The following is a 15,113-nucleotide window of genomic DNA, read 5'->3' as shown; positions in this document are numbered from 1 at the left end:
TCTGTGTCAGTGCCTTCGCTGCAACAGCCCGAGCATCGTGCATAATCCAGACTGACTAGACACGCACGAATATGCGAACAGGTATTCATCGTGGCATGAGGTGATGAACGAGTTGAAGAAGACCTGTACATTCGCGAATGACAATCGATACAGGTATGTGTATATATGTATAATAAGAACAAATACAAGCCCTTGCTTGCACTACGAGCATGGCTCAACGCACACCAAAACCCAAACTCCGTCTTTTTTCGAAAACCCAAGGGGGGCTGCCAGTCGAAAGTCAACTCCAAGTGACTGTTCTGTTCGGTGAACACATGGTCCCGATACCCTTATGTAGTTGCTTTTGCTTGCCAACGGTGAATATCCTCTTGGGTATATTGCTACTGTAGATCCTCAAGACTTTTGCGGTTGCTGGAACAAGGTGCAGAAAAAAGGCAAGGGGCGATCAGTCGAAGAAACCCTGCTGAGTCGTCTGTGTTCCCCCAGTGTTATAAAAGTTCAATCCGAGACCGTGTCCAAACCCATCACTCTTGTCCATTGGACCCAACTCGAGCGCCGGGGTTAGCTCTTCACCGCCGTCCACGGACGCTCGACGCTCTTCTGGACTGTCGCTGCCGATGTCGAACATGAATTGCTTGAATGACAAGGCTGCGGGCGGCGAGCTGCCTAGCATCGGCAGCTCCAATTGTGGCGGATCGGGAGTCGTGATGCTACTTCGGATGCTTCCCGTGCCGATACTTGCAGGTCTCGCGAAGTCTTCACTGTCCACCCACGGCGTCGGTACGAAGCCGAAATCGAGCTCCTTCTCAGCTGTCGGCGTGCTATCGATCTTGACTCTCTCGATGATCTTGGACAGGCTCCCCACACTGATCGGGCGTTCGAAGACCTCTTCCTTGATCTCCATTGCTGTCGGTATACCTTGCAGGATACACAGGTTACGCTGTAAGTACTGTTGCAGCCGGTATTGCTGTCTATCCCATGACTCCGCTACGAGCCGCATTGCTGCCTGTATATCCTGATCAGACAACGACGGCAATGACGCGTTGGTCGGAGACGTTGGGCTCAACTTCGTCTTTGATGATGCAACCGAGCCCTTGCGAGTGGCACCCGAGTTCGGTGGGGTGGATTTTTGCAAAGATGGGAAAGATGGCGTGTATGCCGATGCCGTCTTATTGATGCTCTTCTTAGCACTGGCAAACCCTTTGAGCATGCCAAATGACGAAGTTTTCACGGCAGGCGCTGCAGAGGCTTTGTGTAGCTTACTGGAAGAGACGGGGCGCGTATCGTCTCGTATCATCTTGACCTGTATCTCGGTCTGCTTTAGAGCCGCCGCTCGTTCCTCGTCCATCGAAGGCAGATGGACCAATGTCGTATTAGAGCCGAGTGCATTGATCATGTCGGTCAGAGCTGGCAATGGTATTTCATTATGCTCGCAGTGCAGCTCTCGCAGCACTTTGTTGTCCCTGAGAATATTTGCCAGAATGATACCTCCGGCATGACCCAGTCGCTGGTACTGCAAATGAAGTACATGTAAGGTCGTATTATATCTCAATCCGATCAAAGCGCGGTTGAACCCAGCGCCAAATCTTGACGTCTCTAATCGAGACTCCTCTCCAGATATGTTGAGGTCTTCAAGTCCTTCGTTCTCGGCAAACAATCGTTCGAGCGCCTGGCTGGTCTCGTCACCTACTTCATTGGGCAGCGAGGCTCTTGAAATATCCAGGTACTTGATGCTTTTATTCGCTCGAATTGCATTGACGAGATGACGGAACACCGACTCATCACGGAACTCGACTGCTCTAACGGTAACATGTGTCGGCGCACAATCTGCGGCGATGGCCTTGCATACTTTGTCGTAATCTTTGGTAATGTTGTTGTGGCTGATGTCCAGGTGCAAGTGTCTCGGCTCCTTTGAGTCTGACGAGGCCATAGCTTGCATGAGGTTCGCGATGTCACTTCCTGTCAGGTAGCAGTAGTCAAGAAAAAGTTCGCGCAATGTGTTGGATTGGGGATGCCGTAGATAGGTGGTCAGCGCCTCGACCGTGTGTTCATTGAGACTGGTTCCAGTCAATCGCAACTCTGAGAGCCTCCAAGTCAAGAGCGTCTCAGCGCTCAGCAATGGCTCGGAACCATTGATTCTCGAGGTATGGGCGAGATTCAGCTTACGGATGAAGCCGAATATGCTAATTTGAGAGTCAAAGGCTGCCGGAGACAGACGCGCGAGGTTGCCGGAGATGTCCAGCGCTTCCAAGGTGTTCTCTTGCGCACGGAAGGCATCCAAGATAAGATTGAGCGTGCGGTCTGTCAGAGAGCATCGACTGAGTTCGACGGCACGGAAGTGGCAAGCTTTGTCAACGGCTGCACCAACTAGATAATCCAGATCGGTTTCGGAAAGATGTATATCATTGAGTGCAATCCAGTCGACATTGGTAGTCTGATGACGGCAAAGAGGGAAGAGGGCCTCGACGATACCACAGCCAATGTCCTTTGGTCGGTACTCGAGCTCCTCGGTGTACTCTGGGGGCTTTGTGGTGATGGTGGCGCTGAAATCCATTCGTCGCAGTTTCTTGTTTGTAGCAGCCAGAGCGCGGACTTCCTGCACGAGGAGACAGGCACCATTTAATTTGTCGGCGGAGAGACGAATGGGTGTTCCCTTTTTGGTCCTAGTGCACACTAATTCATAGCCATATGTATCATGTGTGCCATTCAGCACGTCTAGGCGCACGCCAGCAAAGGAGAGGGAGCCAAAACTTTCATTGTAACGAAGGGCACGCATAACAGCAAGCAACTCGGCGATGCTGTAATCACTTCGACGCTTGTCTGCCAGTGGCAGTAGCTGAAAAGTAGGGGCATCCTCGGTGGAATAATCGATTGTATAGCAGATGTTCGAGGGGTTGACATCATAGGCTATGCAGTAAGCAGTCAGAGTTCTCTCGAAACAGTGGTGTTCCTCGGCCTCGGGATCCACTGGTGGCGGCAGCTGGTCTTCGACATCAACAGGCACGGCAAATCTGTAGAGGCGCGTATCACAGTCCGGCCGGAGAATGTTCTCGGAATGATGAAGACGGATCGCGATGTCGTGAGAAGCTAACGAGGCTAGATACAAGGTCTGGGGTCGCTTCAATGGCTGTCGGAAAGTAAGCTCGAAACTATCATCAGACACATGCACTCTGACGCTGGTAAGGGTCAGTATGCCATGGGAGGGCTGAGGACCTGTCGGTAGCAGCAAATGAGGAGAAGATGTGCGGCTGTTGGCCTTGGCCAAGGGAATGACGTGAACTTTGTGAATGCCGATGGCAAGGAAACACACAGTAGAGGCCATTTTGGCCAGATCGTCTGTGGAAGAGCGACCAGGTTTTGCAGATGCACGTTGGATGACCTTGTAGATGGAGAAATTGGAGGGATCGTAGTCATGCGCTCGCTCTACAGCACGGGCTGCATTCCTGGAATTGTACGCAGAGATTGGATTCGAATCATGTAATCGGGCTTGATTGGCGGCTTGACGGATAGCGCGCAGCCAAAGACTGCGGTCGTCTGGATCGGCGAACTGCATCGTCATTGCTGAAGCCTGCGTGCTCTCCTCGTCGAGATAGCAAACCTCTATGGCAAAGTATGGTTTTCCATCGTCGAGCTTGTGAGCAGCAACTATCTGTCTCAGGGGCACACGGCTCTCCTTGTCACCAGAGGAATCGGAGTGGAGAGAATGCAGGTCCTGCGAAGATCCAACAGACTGTGCCGACGCATGTCGAACCGGAGGACTCCTGCCATGTGGTGATGGTATAGTTGTCAAGCTCTCGGCAGCTTTACTCTGTGATTTATAGCGGATGATGTGTGTTTCCGTCAGTGCGAGATACTCCTTCTTCTTGCGAAACATGCTGCTGCTCGTCTGAACCTCGCCATGGTGCAAAACCAGCCTGGAGCGATTCAGGGTAGGGTCCAGGACGTCAGGTCTGGTCGTCGAGTGGGCGTTGCTATGTGTGAGTCCCAGTGGGAGATCATCGTCTACGTTGGACCTGGTGGAGCGCAGAGAACCAAAGACGGACGAGGCTGGTCTGTTTGAAGGAGGGCGGGAACTCAGGGACGGGCGAGACTTCGTAGGGGAGAATTGCGAAGACGTGCTGCGGACCGGACTGAGAGCGTCGTCGTCCTGCACGAGCTCGATGTGCGGTGGTACTTGGAGGTTTGTATGGAGGGACGGTCTACTCTGACGTTTCTTGAGGGTGTTGGGAGTATGCCCCTTCTCGAAATCATTAGATTCCCGGCTAGGCGTAGGGGAGAAGGCGGCGGCGGCGACAGCGGCGCTGGCGAGAGAAGCAGTGGTCGTGGTCGAGGTGGAAGGAGACGAAGAGTGCACCGGGTGGATGTGGGTGAAGGAAGGAATCCCGAAAATACTCCTTCTTCTGTCGCGGCTGCCCGACTTGGACATGGTTCAGAGCCGGCGTCCGTCACGAAGACGATATCTTTTTCAGAGAACTAGGAATGGAAGGAACCTTCAAAGGTACCCGTATGGGGTGTGGGTTTCAGGATCTGGGATCTAAGATCTGCGCGGCCGCGGCCTCTATTCCTGTGTCTCGTGTGGCCTGAGGCTTATTATATCACCCCCTCTCTGTCTCTTACGAAGCAGTCACGAGAGCGAGATGGCGATGGTGGTTTCGTCTGTGTTTGCAAATATCTTGGACAACCCAAGTGCAGTCAGAGCCAAGGTCATTGGGCGCGCATCTGTCTGTCTTTGTGGAAAGTTGGCAATCTGTGTGTTCACTGCTGCAGTTCCTAATAGCATGTGAAGTGCTACCGCGCATAGCGAAGCATGGAGGGTGAGGAAGGGCGCTGGCTGTCTGTGTGTCTGTGACGTATAGTTTCTATCTAAAGATGAAGCACGAATACAAAGGCACTATTGTAATACAAAGTAGCAAAGGACACATTCTTTAGGGGGAAAAGCGTGCGTACAGCCCCCCCGGACAGTGGTAAGACATCAAGGACGCAGACGGACGCCCTCGGACTCAGACTAATCAAGCCAGTGCTTCTCGAGAACAGCAATGGAAAGTTATGATAAGCGCTGTCCCACCCCGTGATAATTGAGACATGCAGTTCCTCGATCTCGATCGGGTTGGCAGAACTATAAAGACACAGTGCCAGAAACGGCACAAGAGGACGTTCGGCGCTGCCAACTCCGGTCGCCGGATCGCCGGCCGCAGCTATCCATTTGGTTTGAAGTAAAAACTGTCGTGCTGGATTGAGCAGGCTTGCGTAGCCCATGGCGCCCAGCTGAGGAGTTATTGGACGTCGTAGCTCCATCTGACGGACTCGTTGGTTGTCAACCCATCGTGCCCTTGAGAGGACTTGACACGACGCACGAGAAAAGATGTACCTGCTCAGGCATATTCGAAGTCTGCAATACCTGCAGTAATTACCTGGGCGGGCTACGAGTAAGGTAACTTACCTTATCCAACTAAGGTATGCAATCTTAACCATGCGATGATGTCACCTCCAGGCACAATTTCAACGTTCAAGCAGGGCTCAAGGACCTGAGGTACACAAGATCTTCAGATGCGCCGAAGCCCTATCTATTGTGAATGATTATACAAGTACCTTATGGTTCTTGTCGTGCTGTCACAGCGGTTTGACTACAGGCACGTTTTGCCGACGCTGGGTTTGTCAGTGACTGAACTTAATATCGTCTGCCAATTTACCTTTGATGGTGTCCCGAAAATGCATGTTCAACGTGATATCCAGATCTCAATGCTGTTTTCCCAAGGCATTCACGGCTTGTCATGAGAACACAAGGATTCCCGCGTGTTTCATACCAGGGCCTGGATATGGAGGACACTGCAAACGGCGAATCGATGGGCCACCATATCTTTGTCACAACAATGTCTGCTCCAGCAATGTCCACGTTCGGGTTCAAGGCGCCAGATTGACCTCGTCATGCATGCCACCATCCAGTGCTTCTATGACTCTATGATCTGTCCGAATGTGTGAGTGTCATTTCTGGAAGCACAAAAGAAGCATTAACATGGAGTTACCCCAGACTGGAGTTTCGGCCATTGTGTTATTGTACAGTAGAGATTTTGCAGTGCCAGACTGGACTAGTTTCTGCCTTGGCTACTATTGTGTCTCTTCTGTGCTTTTGCTCCTGATAAGGCATTTCTGGCTGTACAAGTACAATAATCTGCTGCACATGCGTCAGACGCTTGCTCGATCGAGTTTGTCAAGGGTCCTTGACGATCAAATCATAAAAACTCCCACCTCCAGTGAAGACTACTCTATATCTGCTGATGCTTCGCCCACAACGCCATCGCATGTAGTTTTATCCCTTCGGCACCGACTACGCCCATATGCGCTTTTGGCATGCTGCTGGCAGCCGTCCAGTGACGATTAATTCCGCCCTGTGGCTGCCGCAATCGCTGCCACTGTTGCGACCACCACCACGATGCTCGCCACCACATAGCCACGTCTTGAGACGTTCGTTTCCTGTTCATCTGTATAGGCATTACTCTCACCATAGCTCTGCCGACACCCCGTCCGAGGCTCCTTCGGCTCCTTCGGCTCCTTCGGATTCGAAACCCCCCCATCGGCCTCATAATGTATCAGAGAAGGACAAGACAGATATCAAGAAGGGGGTGGCCCATGCCAGGAAAGTGTCCAGTCACAGAAGGAAAGAGAGGGCTCTGAGGCAGAAGAGGCGCGCTATGCAAGAAAAGAACACTGTTGCAGCATCTGAGAACAGCGACGAAATCGGCAACAAGGAACCCGGACACAATTCCGTTCAGGAAGAGCTCGCCAACGATAGCACAGAAGAAGTCGTAGAGTCTCCGGTGAGATCGGACAATTCCTCCCCAGAATCCGCGCAATCCGACATCAAGCGATCTGCGAGCTCGATAGAGCCTCCGCCTATCCGCCTCGTTACCTGCGCCCGAAGCCGCTTTGCTCGAAATACAGCACGTCGTGTGATAAATGCTAAGAAGCGCGTGGCAAAGTACAGGAATAGGGCTGGACAATCGATCGTCGATACAGCTACACGAGAAACCCTTCCTGAACAAGGTGCTGTCATAGCCACACCTGAGGCTGGGAAGGCTAAGGCGTCGCGCTCAAAGAGCTCGAGGAAGCGACGGTCATCGACGACTACTCGTGCTACAGCTACAGAGAGCAAACCAAAGCCCGCAGATGATCTGTCAAAACCAATGTCGCTTGCCGAGGCAATGCAGGGCCGAGTGTTCGAGAAGAAGGATTCCGACGAGTCAGCTGCGAAGCAGAAAGCGTCTAATATCTTTACCTTGGAAGCGTCTGATCTGCAACTCACTCCGCTCGCAGTCGACCAGCCTCCGGTCCCACGCCTTTCCCATGGTCTTGATCGTGTCTTGTTCAATCAAGGAGTCTACAAGTTGCAAGACCCTTACTCGATGGTCTACAACTTCGACCCGTATCTTCAGAAGATTATGCCTGTCTCGGAGTTCGACTACAATGCTCTGGCTGAGTACAAGACTTCATCGCAAGACCCGCTGCTGGCACGGCTAGCCAAGGAGAACAAAATCAAGTATGTCGGCTCTACCTCAAGCATGACCAGTACCCTTGGCCATTTCCATTATCTATTGTCCGCTTGGCGGCCACTAAACACCGGGATGTTGTCCAAAACGTTTGCCGAGAAGGCAACCACCACCTTCACCCAGCTCAACATGGCCCCGAACGCCATGTTCCTCCGCTGGAAAGACGGCACGTATGCCATTGATGCCGACAAAGAGTACGATGGCGCCAACGTCCTGATGTTGCTTGGCAAGTCACTCGAGAAGCTCCTCACAATGGCGCCCGACGACTTCGAGCGCTACAGGAAGAGTGATCCGCGTCAGATTTCCGAGACCGAACGCACCGCACCCGATTCCTTCCATTTTTCTACCCAAGGCGACTTCCTCATGCGCTCCCAGCTTGACGCCCACGACCCGAGGTTACCGGGGACTGGCATGTTCGATCTGAAGACGCGTGCAGTCGTCTCCGTCCGTATGCAAGCTGATGACTACGAGGAAATGTCGGGCTACGAGATCCACGATGACCTCGGCCTGTACGAGAGTTACGAGCGAGAGTTTTACGACATGATGCGCAGCACAATGCTGAAATACTCGCTACAAGCACGAATGGGCCGCATGGATGGCATCTTCGTCGCTTACCATAATATCAAAAGAATGTTCGGGTTTCAATATCTGAACCTGAGCGAACTGGACCGCGCCCTTCACGGTCAACCCGATCGATGCCTCGGCAACCAGGAGTTTACACTGAGTATCGAATTGCTCAACAAGATTCTGAACACAGCAACGGAACAGTTTCCCGGGCAGTCTTTGCGATTCCACTTCGAGACCAGACCCAGCACGAACTTGCCGTTCATGTATGTCTTCGCCGAGCCCATGAGCGAGGAAGCCATCGACACGATCCAGAACTCACAGAAAGAAAAGATCCGGGAGTTCGAGCGTGCCGTCATGGGCCTGGCTGAAAAGCCAGAAGAGGACAACGTCGCAGAGTGCGAAGAGTCCGACGTGGAAACACCGACCTCGATCTCGAGCGATGACCTCAACGACGAAGCAGTATCGCTTGACGCGTCCACATCAGCAGGAACTACAGACGTCGACAGTGGCGCAAGCGACACGTCAGGGCCCGAGTCGTCGGACGCTTCCTTCTCCTCAGAGCCCACAGAGCCCCAAGACACAAAGCCCCTGCTCGCAATGACGCTGACAATCCGCAACCTGGTCAACGGCGCCTACGTCGAGCGACCCGAGTCTCTGAGTCCCGACGACACCTGGAGCATAACCTACGCCCTGAACAAAATCACCTCGCCAGAGCGCGCGCGAGCACTCTACGACGCCACGCGAGCGCGCCGCCGAAAAGTCTTCGACCGCGCCAACAACAACAACAACATCGGCGACGACCCTGCCGCAAAAGACGACAGCAGCAGCACTGCCGCAAAAGCAGCAGGCAAAGAAGTGGTGGTGGGCAAAAAGTCCAAAGGCCGCAGTGGCGATAGAGGTGATTTCTATATCCAGATGCTGAGGGAGTTGAGCGCCAAGGGCCGCAGGATGAGGCTTGAGATTGACCGCGAGTCGGCGACAAGGGAACATGTTGTGCTTGGTGAGCGGACGTCAACGGCCAGGACGCAGGCTGTTGGGTAGTTACATGACGGAAAAAAGGGATCGGTTTCGAAATAGACTCGCTGTCCCGTGTAAGATTTAAATAGGAAGATCAGAGATGTATGTGTATGTATATAAGTACAGCGAATCAGTCATGTCACTATTAAAACCCACCATCGATAGTCATGTGTGTAGACTTTGCATTGGCTGTGGTGAGTTACAATTGTACATCGTTAAGTCTTCCTTCCCCATCTCAGCCCAACCTTTTGTGTGTGAAAGAACCCCTTTTTGAAATGTTTGATTTTACAGGTTGTAAAGCAAAAACCTTTGCCACTCTCTCTTTCTCTCTCGGGAGAGAGAAGAAGGAGAAGAAAAAATAAATGTGGAAGGAAAACGCACATCGGGAGACCAAAAGACGAACCACCTATAGACTCGGTATTGATGATTATCATGATCTTCAGGCATTCTCCATTGTCCCTTTCTTTTTGTGGTCCTACAACTGCATTCCTCCGTCTACTTCACCATCTGCCACTGCAAGACGTTGTTTGAGCGTCTTGGCCTTCTTGCCCGTGCTCTTCTTCTTTTTCGATGCAGCATCGCCGCCGGCGACTGGCACGGGCGTTGCAGCCCCAGATTGCTTGTTTCCACTGTCGTCGTCGAATGCTCCTTCACCTGGTTGAGGACTTGTGTTAGTCTTTGCTCGTGCGTGTGGAAGATATCGACTCAGACTTACCTTCGTGATATAGCGCGTCCATGCTGACCTCCTTCCTTTTCTTCGTCGGCGCCTTCCTCTTCTTGGTTGGCTCTTTCGCTTCTTGCTCTGCCATCTCGGCTTCCTTGCGCTCGATCTCGGCCGCTTGGTCGTCGTCGGCCAGCCAGAGTGCGATATCCTTCGTGCGATTCTCGCGACTACGGGCGTTGAAGTCGACCGTTGTCTTCTCACCAGGTGCTGCACCACCACTGATGACGACACGCTGCACCTCTTCCTTCTGAAGGGCGCGCTTACGGATACGCTCCTCGATGGTTCCCCGGGTGATGAGGCGGTAGACTGTGACTTGTCTGGTCTGTCCTAGACGATGCGCGCGATCCATAGCCTGAGAGTCAATTGTAGGATTCCAATCACTGTCGTAAAAGATGACTGTATCCGCAGAAGTCAAATTGATACCCAGACCTCCAGCACGGGTACTGAGAAGGAACACGAATATTTCTGGTGATGACTGGAAGGCGGCGACCGTGTCTCGACGATCTTCGAGCTTGGTGGAGCCGTCAAGACGGCAGTACTTGTAGTTTCGATAAGTCAGGTACTCTTCCATCAAGTCAATCATGCGCGTCATCTGGAAGTAGAGTAGCACTCTGTGACCTCCCTCCTTGAGCTGCTTTAGTAGCTGGTCAAGCTTGGCCAATTTTCCAGAGTCGGTGACGAAGCGGCGCATGCTCGGGACCTCGATCTTGGTGTACCGTTGCTTTTGAGATGCTGGCTTCGGTAGTATTCCAGTAATGGGATAATGAGATGGATCGACCTTCTTTTGGAACAAAGCAACCTCTGCGTCTGGCAAGATCGGGTACAAGTGTTTGCGCATATTTACGTTGAAGAGAGACGAACGTCTTTCCAAGACGGCTCTTTGAGTTGAGCATATCATCTCGATTGGTGGGGCAGATGCCGATGGTAAAGCACAAGGCTCGAGAACGCCGAAACCACTCTTGGCTAACGACGATGATGAGATATTGAGCAACTCGTGCAGATGACCTTCGCCAGCACGGTCGGCTTGAAGACGTCCAGAGCCTTTGGCGGTAATGTTGAACATTGCATGAACGGGTGAGAAGATGTCTTTGCTGTCGATGTGATCTCCCATGCCAGAAGACTGCTCCGACCTTAGATTTACAGATCTCTCGAACAATGGCATCCGAGCAGATTTGGAAACATGGTTTGCCGAGGAATCGATGAATCGCAACCACGAGAATGCCCCATTTTCCTTGGAGCTGTCGTGAATGTATTTCGGATCCCATATATTCATCATGTGCCGGAGCCACTTGTTCTTCCAACCAACGCTGGGGCTATCCGGGCCAACAAGGTCTAGCCGGCCATCCCCTGATCCCAGCCTCTTCGGAAGCCAGTATTCGATGAGACTCCGCACAGAGTACGCTAACTGCACGAAATTTCCTTCTCTGCTGAAAGAGGCAGTCTCGGCGAAATACGACATGGAGAATGGTGACGTGACCTCGGCACGCTCAAAGAGGTCGGGATGATTGCAGACCTTGCGGAATTGCATCACGAGGTTCATCAAAGTAGCCGTGTCTTGGTCGTCTCCCACTGCTGCTTTTTCGATGAGGTCCATGATACTGATCTTGTTCCGAAGGTTTGCGTAGTAGGCCCTTTGTCTGTACGTCAGATCGCAGAATACATCCTCCTCAATCTTGTCACCAAGCTCCTTCTGAACGTGCTTCTTGACACGACGAAGCATGAACGGCTTCAGGATCATGTGTAGACGCTTGAGCTGGTCCTCGTTGAGTTTCGTGTTACTTTGCGCGTGGCTCTCAATGTCCTTGGAGAACCAATCGCTAAACTCATCGTGCGAGTCGAAAAGACTGGGCATAATGAAATGGAGCAAAGCCCACAGCTCCTGCATGTTATTCTGAATAGGGGTACCGGTCAGAAGTAGACGATTCCGGCAATGGAATCCGAGCAAGGCTTTCCATCGAGAACTCTGGGAGGATTTGATGGCTTGCGCTTCATCGAGAATCATGTACTGCCAACGGATTTTCTGGAAATAGGGTGTGTCTTGGACGACAAGCTGGTAAGACGTGACCAATACATGGAAAGATGACTCCCTGGTGTAGGTAATGTGCTTGCGATCCCAGAACTTGCGCAGGACTTTACGGTCTTTAGCATTGCCCCAGTATGGCAACACTTTCAGTGTAGGAACGAACTTCGCAATCTCCTGTTGCCAATTGTGGAGTGTGGATGCGGGAGCAATAACCAAGAAAGGTCCCCAGATGTTATGGACCTCAGCCAAGTAGGCCATGACGGAGATCGACTGGACCGTCTTGCCGAGACCCATCTCATCGGCAAGGATACCGTTGATACCCTGCTCGTAGAGATTGACAAGCCAGTTGAGACCTTTCAGTTGATACTCCTTGAGCTGACAAGTAAGCATGCCAGGTTGAGCAATGTCCATACTCTGGAGACTGGTAGGATTTTGGAAGTTCATCTCCCCATCGTCAAATTGTGCCATGGCCGAACCTTCAGCATTCGAGTCCTGGTTGAAAGCACGAGCTCTGTTTTGTGCTTCTTGCACCGCATTCTGAGCGTTGGCCATCGCGGCCTGCCGTAGGGCAGTTTCGTCTTCGGCATCGAAGTCGAGGTCCTCGAAATTGGTAACTTTTGCTCCGACCTGTCCCGTGGGCATGTCTATTCTGTGTGCAGTCTGCCGTGCTGCATGACCCGTCCGAGCAGCGGCTGAAACGTCATCGGTAGACTTTTCGATCTCATCAGTCTTGACCTTGTTGCCGATAAAATGGGAGTACAGCTCGGTTTGCGAAATCAGGAAGTTCAGCTTGCGCTTTTGTCTGTTAGCCTCACGCTCGGCCTCAGCCTTCTTCGCGTTCTCGAGCTCCTGTCGTTCGGCTATCTTGCGCTGATCACGCTCGTCTCTCTCGTTCCGCTTCCAGAATGAAAGCATCTCACGCATGCTCCTTTTCGCCCGAGCTTGGACGTCCTTGGTGCTCTTATTCGTGCGCAGTTGCCAACGACGCGCCTCCTTGGATGCCAGCTGTGCAGTCTTACGCATGTTGCCCTGCTTGACGTCCAGAGCGTTGACCCTGCTCCGCGCAACCTTGGCGACGCTGGACGTGACTTCTTTCCACACCTCGCGGTATAGCTGATCCATAGACTTCTCCTCGGGAGACATGTCATCAACCGAGACGTCGTCTTGCGTCTCGCTGGAGTCTCTCACGGGTAGGAGATTCTTGAGTCTTGCCTCATCCTTTGGCGCAATGGCCGGAAGCTCATCGCCACGGTCCAAATACGCCTGGCCCGCAGCAGCATTATCCTTTTCGGCTTGCTTCTGCTGCTTACTCTTCCTCGGGCGATAGCCCTTGGCGGCCTTTTTGGATTTGGAGTCTGCGGCAGGGTCGTCATTAGCTTGAAAGGACGACATAGTGCCACCCTCCAGATTGGGGCCAGCGGGAGAGTCATCGCGGATGTATTTAATGGGGCTCCGCCCTGATAGGAGGTCTTGCGTAGTTCGTATCTTCTTACCGTGTTTCTGCACCTCCTTGATGAGCTTCTCCCTCTCCTCATCGTCATCCAGGTCTTCCAGTTTCTTGATGGCTTCGTCGCGCTTGGCATTTTCGGTTTGTAGAGTGCGCTCCCTGCGGCGCTTACGCTGCATGTCCTTCTTGCGCTCCTTTTCGTCTTCGACATCCTTGATGCGGACTTCCTCTTCGGCTTGTTTCTCGTGCGCCACGACGAACTGTTCTTTCGCGAGGATCGCGTTGGTGGCCATGATGTCGTAATACTTTCGGGAGAGATTGACGCGACGTCGCTGTAGTCTGATGTGAGCGCAGTATCAACAGCGTAACCCACCTGGTTCACTTACCTTTCGCTTCTCGCTCTCTTTGGCCTCGGTCTCTGCCGCGCGTTTGCTGCTTCTCTTGTACCATTGATCCTTCATTGCTTCGAACCCAGGCTCTTCGAGATCGCTAGTGTCCGCTCTGTCCATAATCGTCGCAAAAGCTTCTTCTGTCGCTCTCACGGTGAGACCAGGGGGACCTATGGCTAGCTGCTGCGACACAGAGGCTACCGAAGGAGGGCTGGCAGGGCGTTCGGGTTCGGCGACTGGGACGACTGGTACATCGCGATCGGCGGCGCGCTCGTGCTTGCTACGGCGACTCTGGGTGTGAGTGCCATTGGTAACGACGGCTTCGGGCTCGGCGCGTTTGGAGACAGGCTCGACTTTGACGACTGGCGGGGTCGGAACGCACGGCGGTAAGGCTTCACGGACAGGCTTGTCAGGCGACGGTGGAGCGGCAGGTGCAGGGGGCGGTGCGGCAGCAGGGGCATCTGATAGCATGTTCATAACAGACATCGGGTTTGAGGAGCGCGCAGGGGCAGGCGGAGGCTAAGACGCACGTCAGATCACAAGACATCAAATTCAAGCACTGTACACGAACATTGTTGGGTCTGCGATCCTCGGCGCTCGCGCCTCTGTTCATGGAATAAGAAGGCGATGGCGGGCGATGACCATTAGTGGCGGCGTAGGGCGTAGAATGCGCATAAGGTGAAGGCTCCACATGTGAAGATTGGCTGGTGCCACGCGATCTAAGAGGTGTGGTATCGTACAGATAGGGGTTTTGTTCGCGAAGCGATTCTGAGTGAGTGTTGTTCTAATTCATTTGTCAGCCAATGAGATTATGATTCGAGAGGGCTTGACGAAGCGATGACACACATGCGCAGGGGAGCGAGGCTGGTATGCAGGTCGAGTATATTCTGCAGCTCTTTCCCGAGACTCCTGGGTAGGATCGTAGTATCCGGACGAAGTGCGATCGCGCGGCCGAGATGGGCTGGACAGAGGCGGTATGCGAGCAATGGAAGGCGATGTCGGATGACTGCGATTGTAACGAGGAGAGAGCGGCGGCGGAGCAGTGTACTCAGGCATCCGCGGTCTGGTCAAGTGGTCCTGATGCGAGTGAGCCTGAGGCGTTGTCATTGGAGACTGCGCTGTGGGATGAGCGTAATCGTGCGCTCTGTTGTTGTCTCTGGGATACATGGCAGCAGAGGGCTAGTGGTTGACAATCACACTACTGGAGAGAGCGGGCAGCTGTCGGACAGGCAGTGTAATGTTGACCCTATGCAGCAAGCATTTGCAGCAGCAAAAAGGATGTGTTGTATCTGGTCCAGTGTGGTGTGGTCTTGTCGGGTGTGTTTCTAAGCTGGCCTGCCCTTTTCGGTGGATGAAGCTTCGATTGGCGCGGCGACAGCGCAATCAGCAAGTGTGTTTGTCG

The 15,113-nt window shown here is 52.9% G+C and overlaps 2 protein-coding genes across 4 annotated transcripts; both read right to left on the bottom strand.

Moving 5' to 3' along the window:
- Positions 1–445: 445 nt before the first annotated feature.
- On the bottom strand, positions 446–4,426 carry AAFC00_002899 (uncharacterized protein; the record flags this gene model as incomplete). Its single annotated transcript, XM_069342286.1, has 1 exon — positions 446–4,426. One exon carries the CDS (start codon positions 4,424–4,426, stop codon positions 446–448), a length of 3,981 nt encoding a protein of 1,326 aa, XP_069198788.1.
- Positions 4,427–9,603: 5,177 nt separating this feature from the next.
- On the bottom strand, positions 9,604–14,878 carry AAFC00_002898 (uncharacterized protein; the record flags this gene model as incomplete). Of its 3 annotated transcripts, none has more annotated exons than XM_069342285.1 (5): positions 9,604–9,782; positions 9,844–13,654; positions 13,709–14,230; positions 14,283–14,495; positions 14,558–14,878. In XM_069342285.1, the coding sequence occupies 5 exons, from the start codon at positions 14,876–14,878 to the stop codon at positions 9,604–9,606; spliced, it is 5,046 nt and encodes a 1,681-aa protein (XP_069198785.1). The 3 variants fall into 3 exon arrangements, with proteins under 3 accessions (XP_069198785.1, XP_069198786.1, XP_069198787.1); XM_069342284.1 differs by having other exon boundaries at positions 14,558–14,767; XM_069348045.1 differs by lacking the exons at positions 14,283–14,495; positions 14,558–14,878 and having other exon boundaries at positions 13,709–14,197.
- Positions 14,879–15,113: the final 235 nt, after the last annotated feature.

The sequence above is a fragment of the Neodothiora populina genome, assembly GCF_041146345.1.
Source record: "Neodothiora populina strain CPC 39397 chromosome Unknown canker_contig_15, whole genome shotgun sequence".
Classification (NCBI taxonomy): domain Eukaryota; kingdom Fungi; phylum Ascomycota; class Dothideomycetes; order Dothideales; family Dothioraceae; genus Neodothiora; species Neodothiora populina.
Note: the sequence above shows the minus strand (reverse complement) of the source record. Positions and strands in the feature narration are given on the sequence as shown.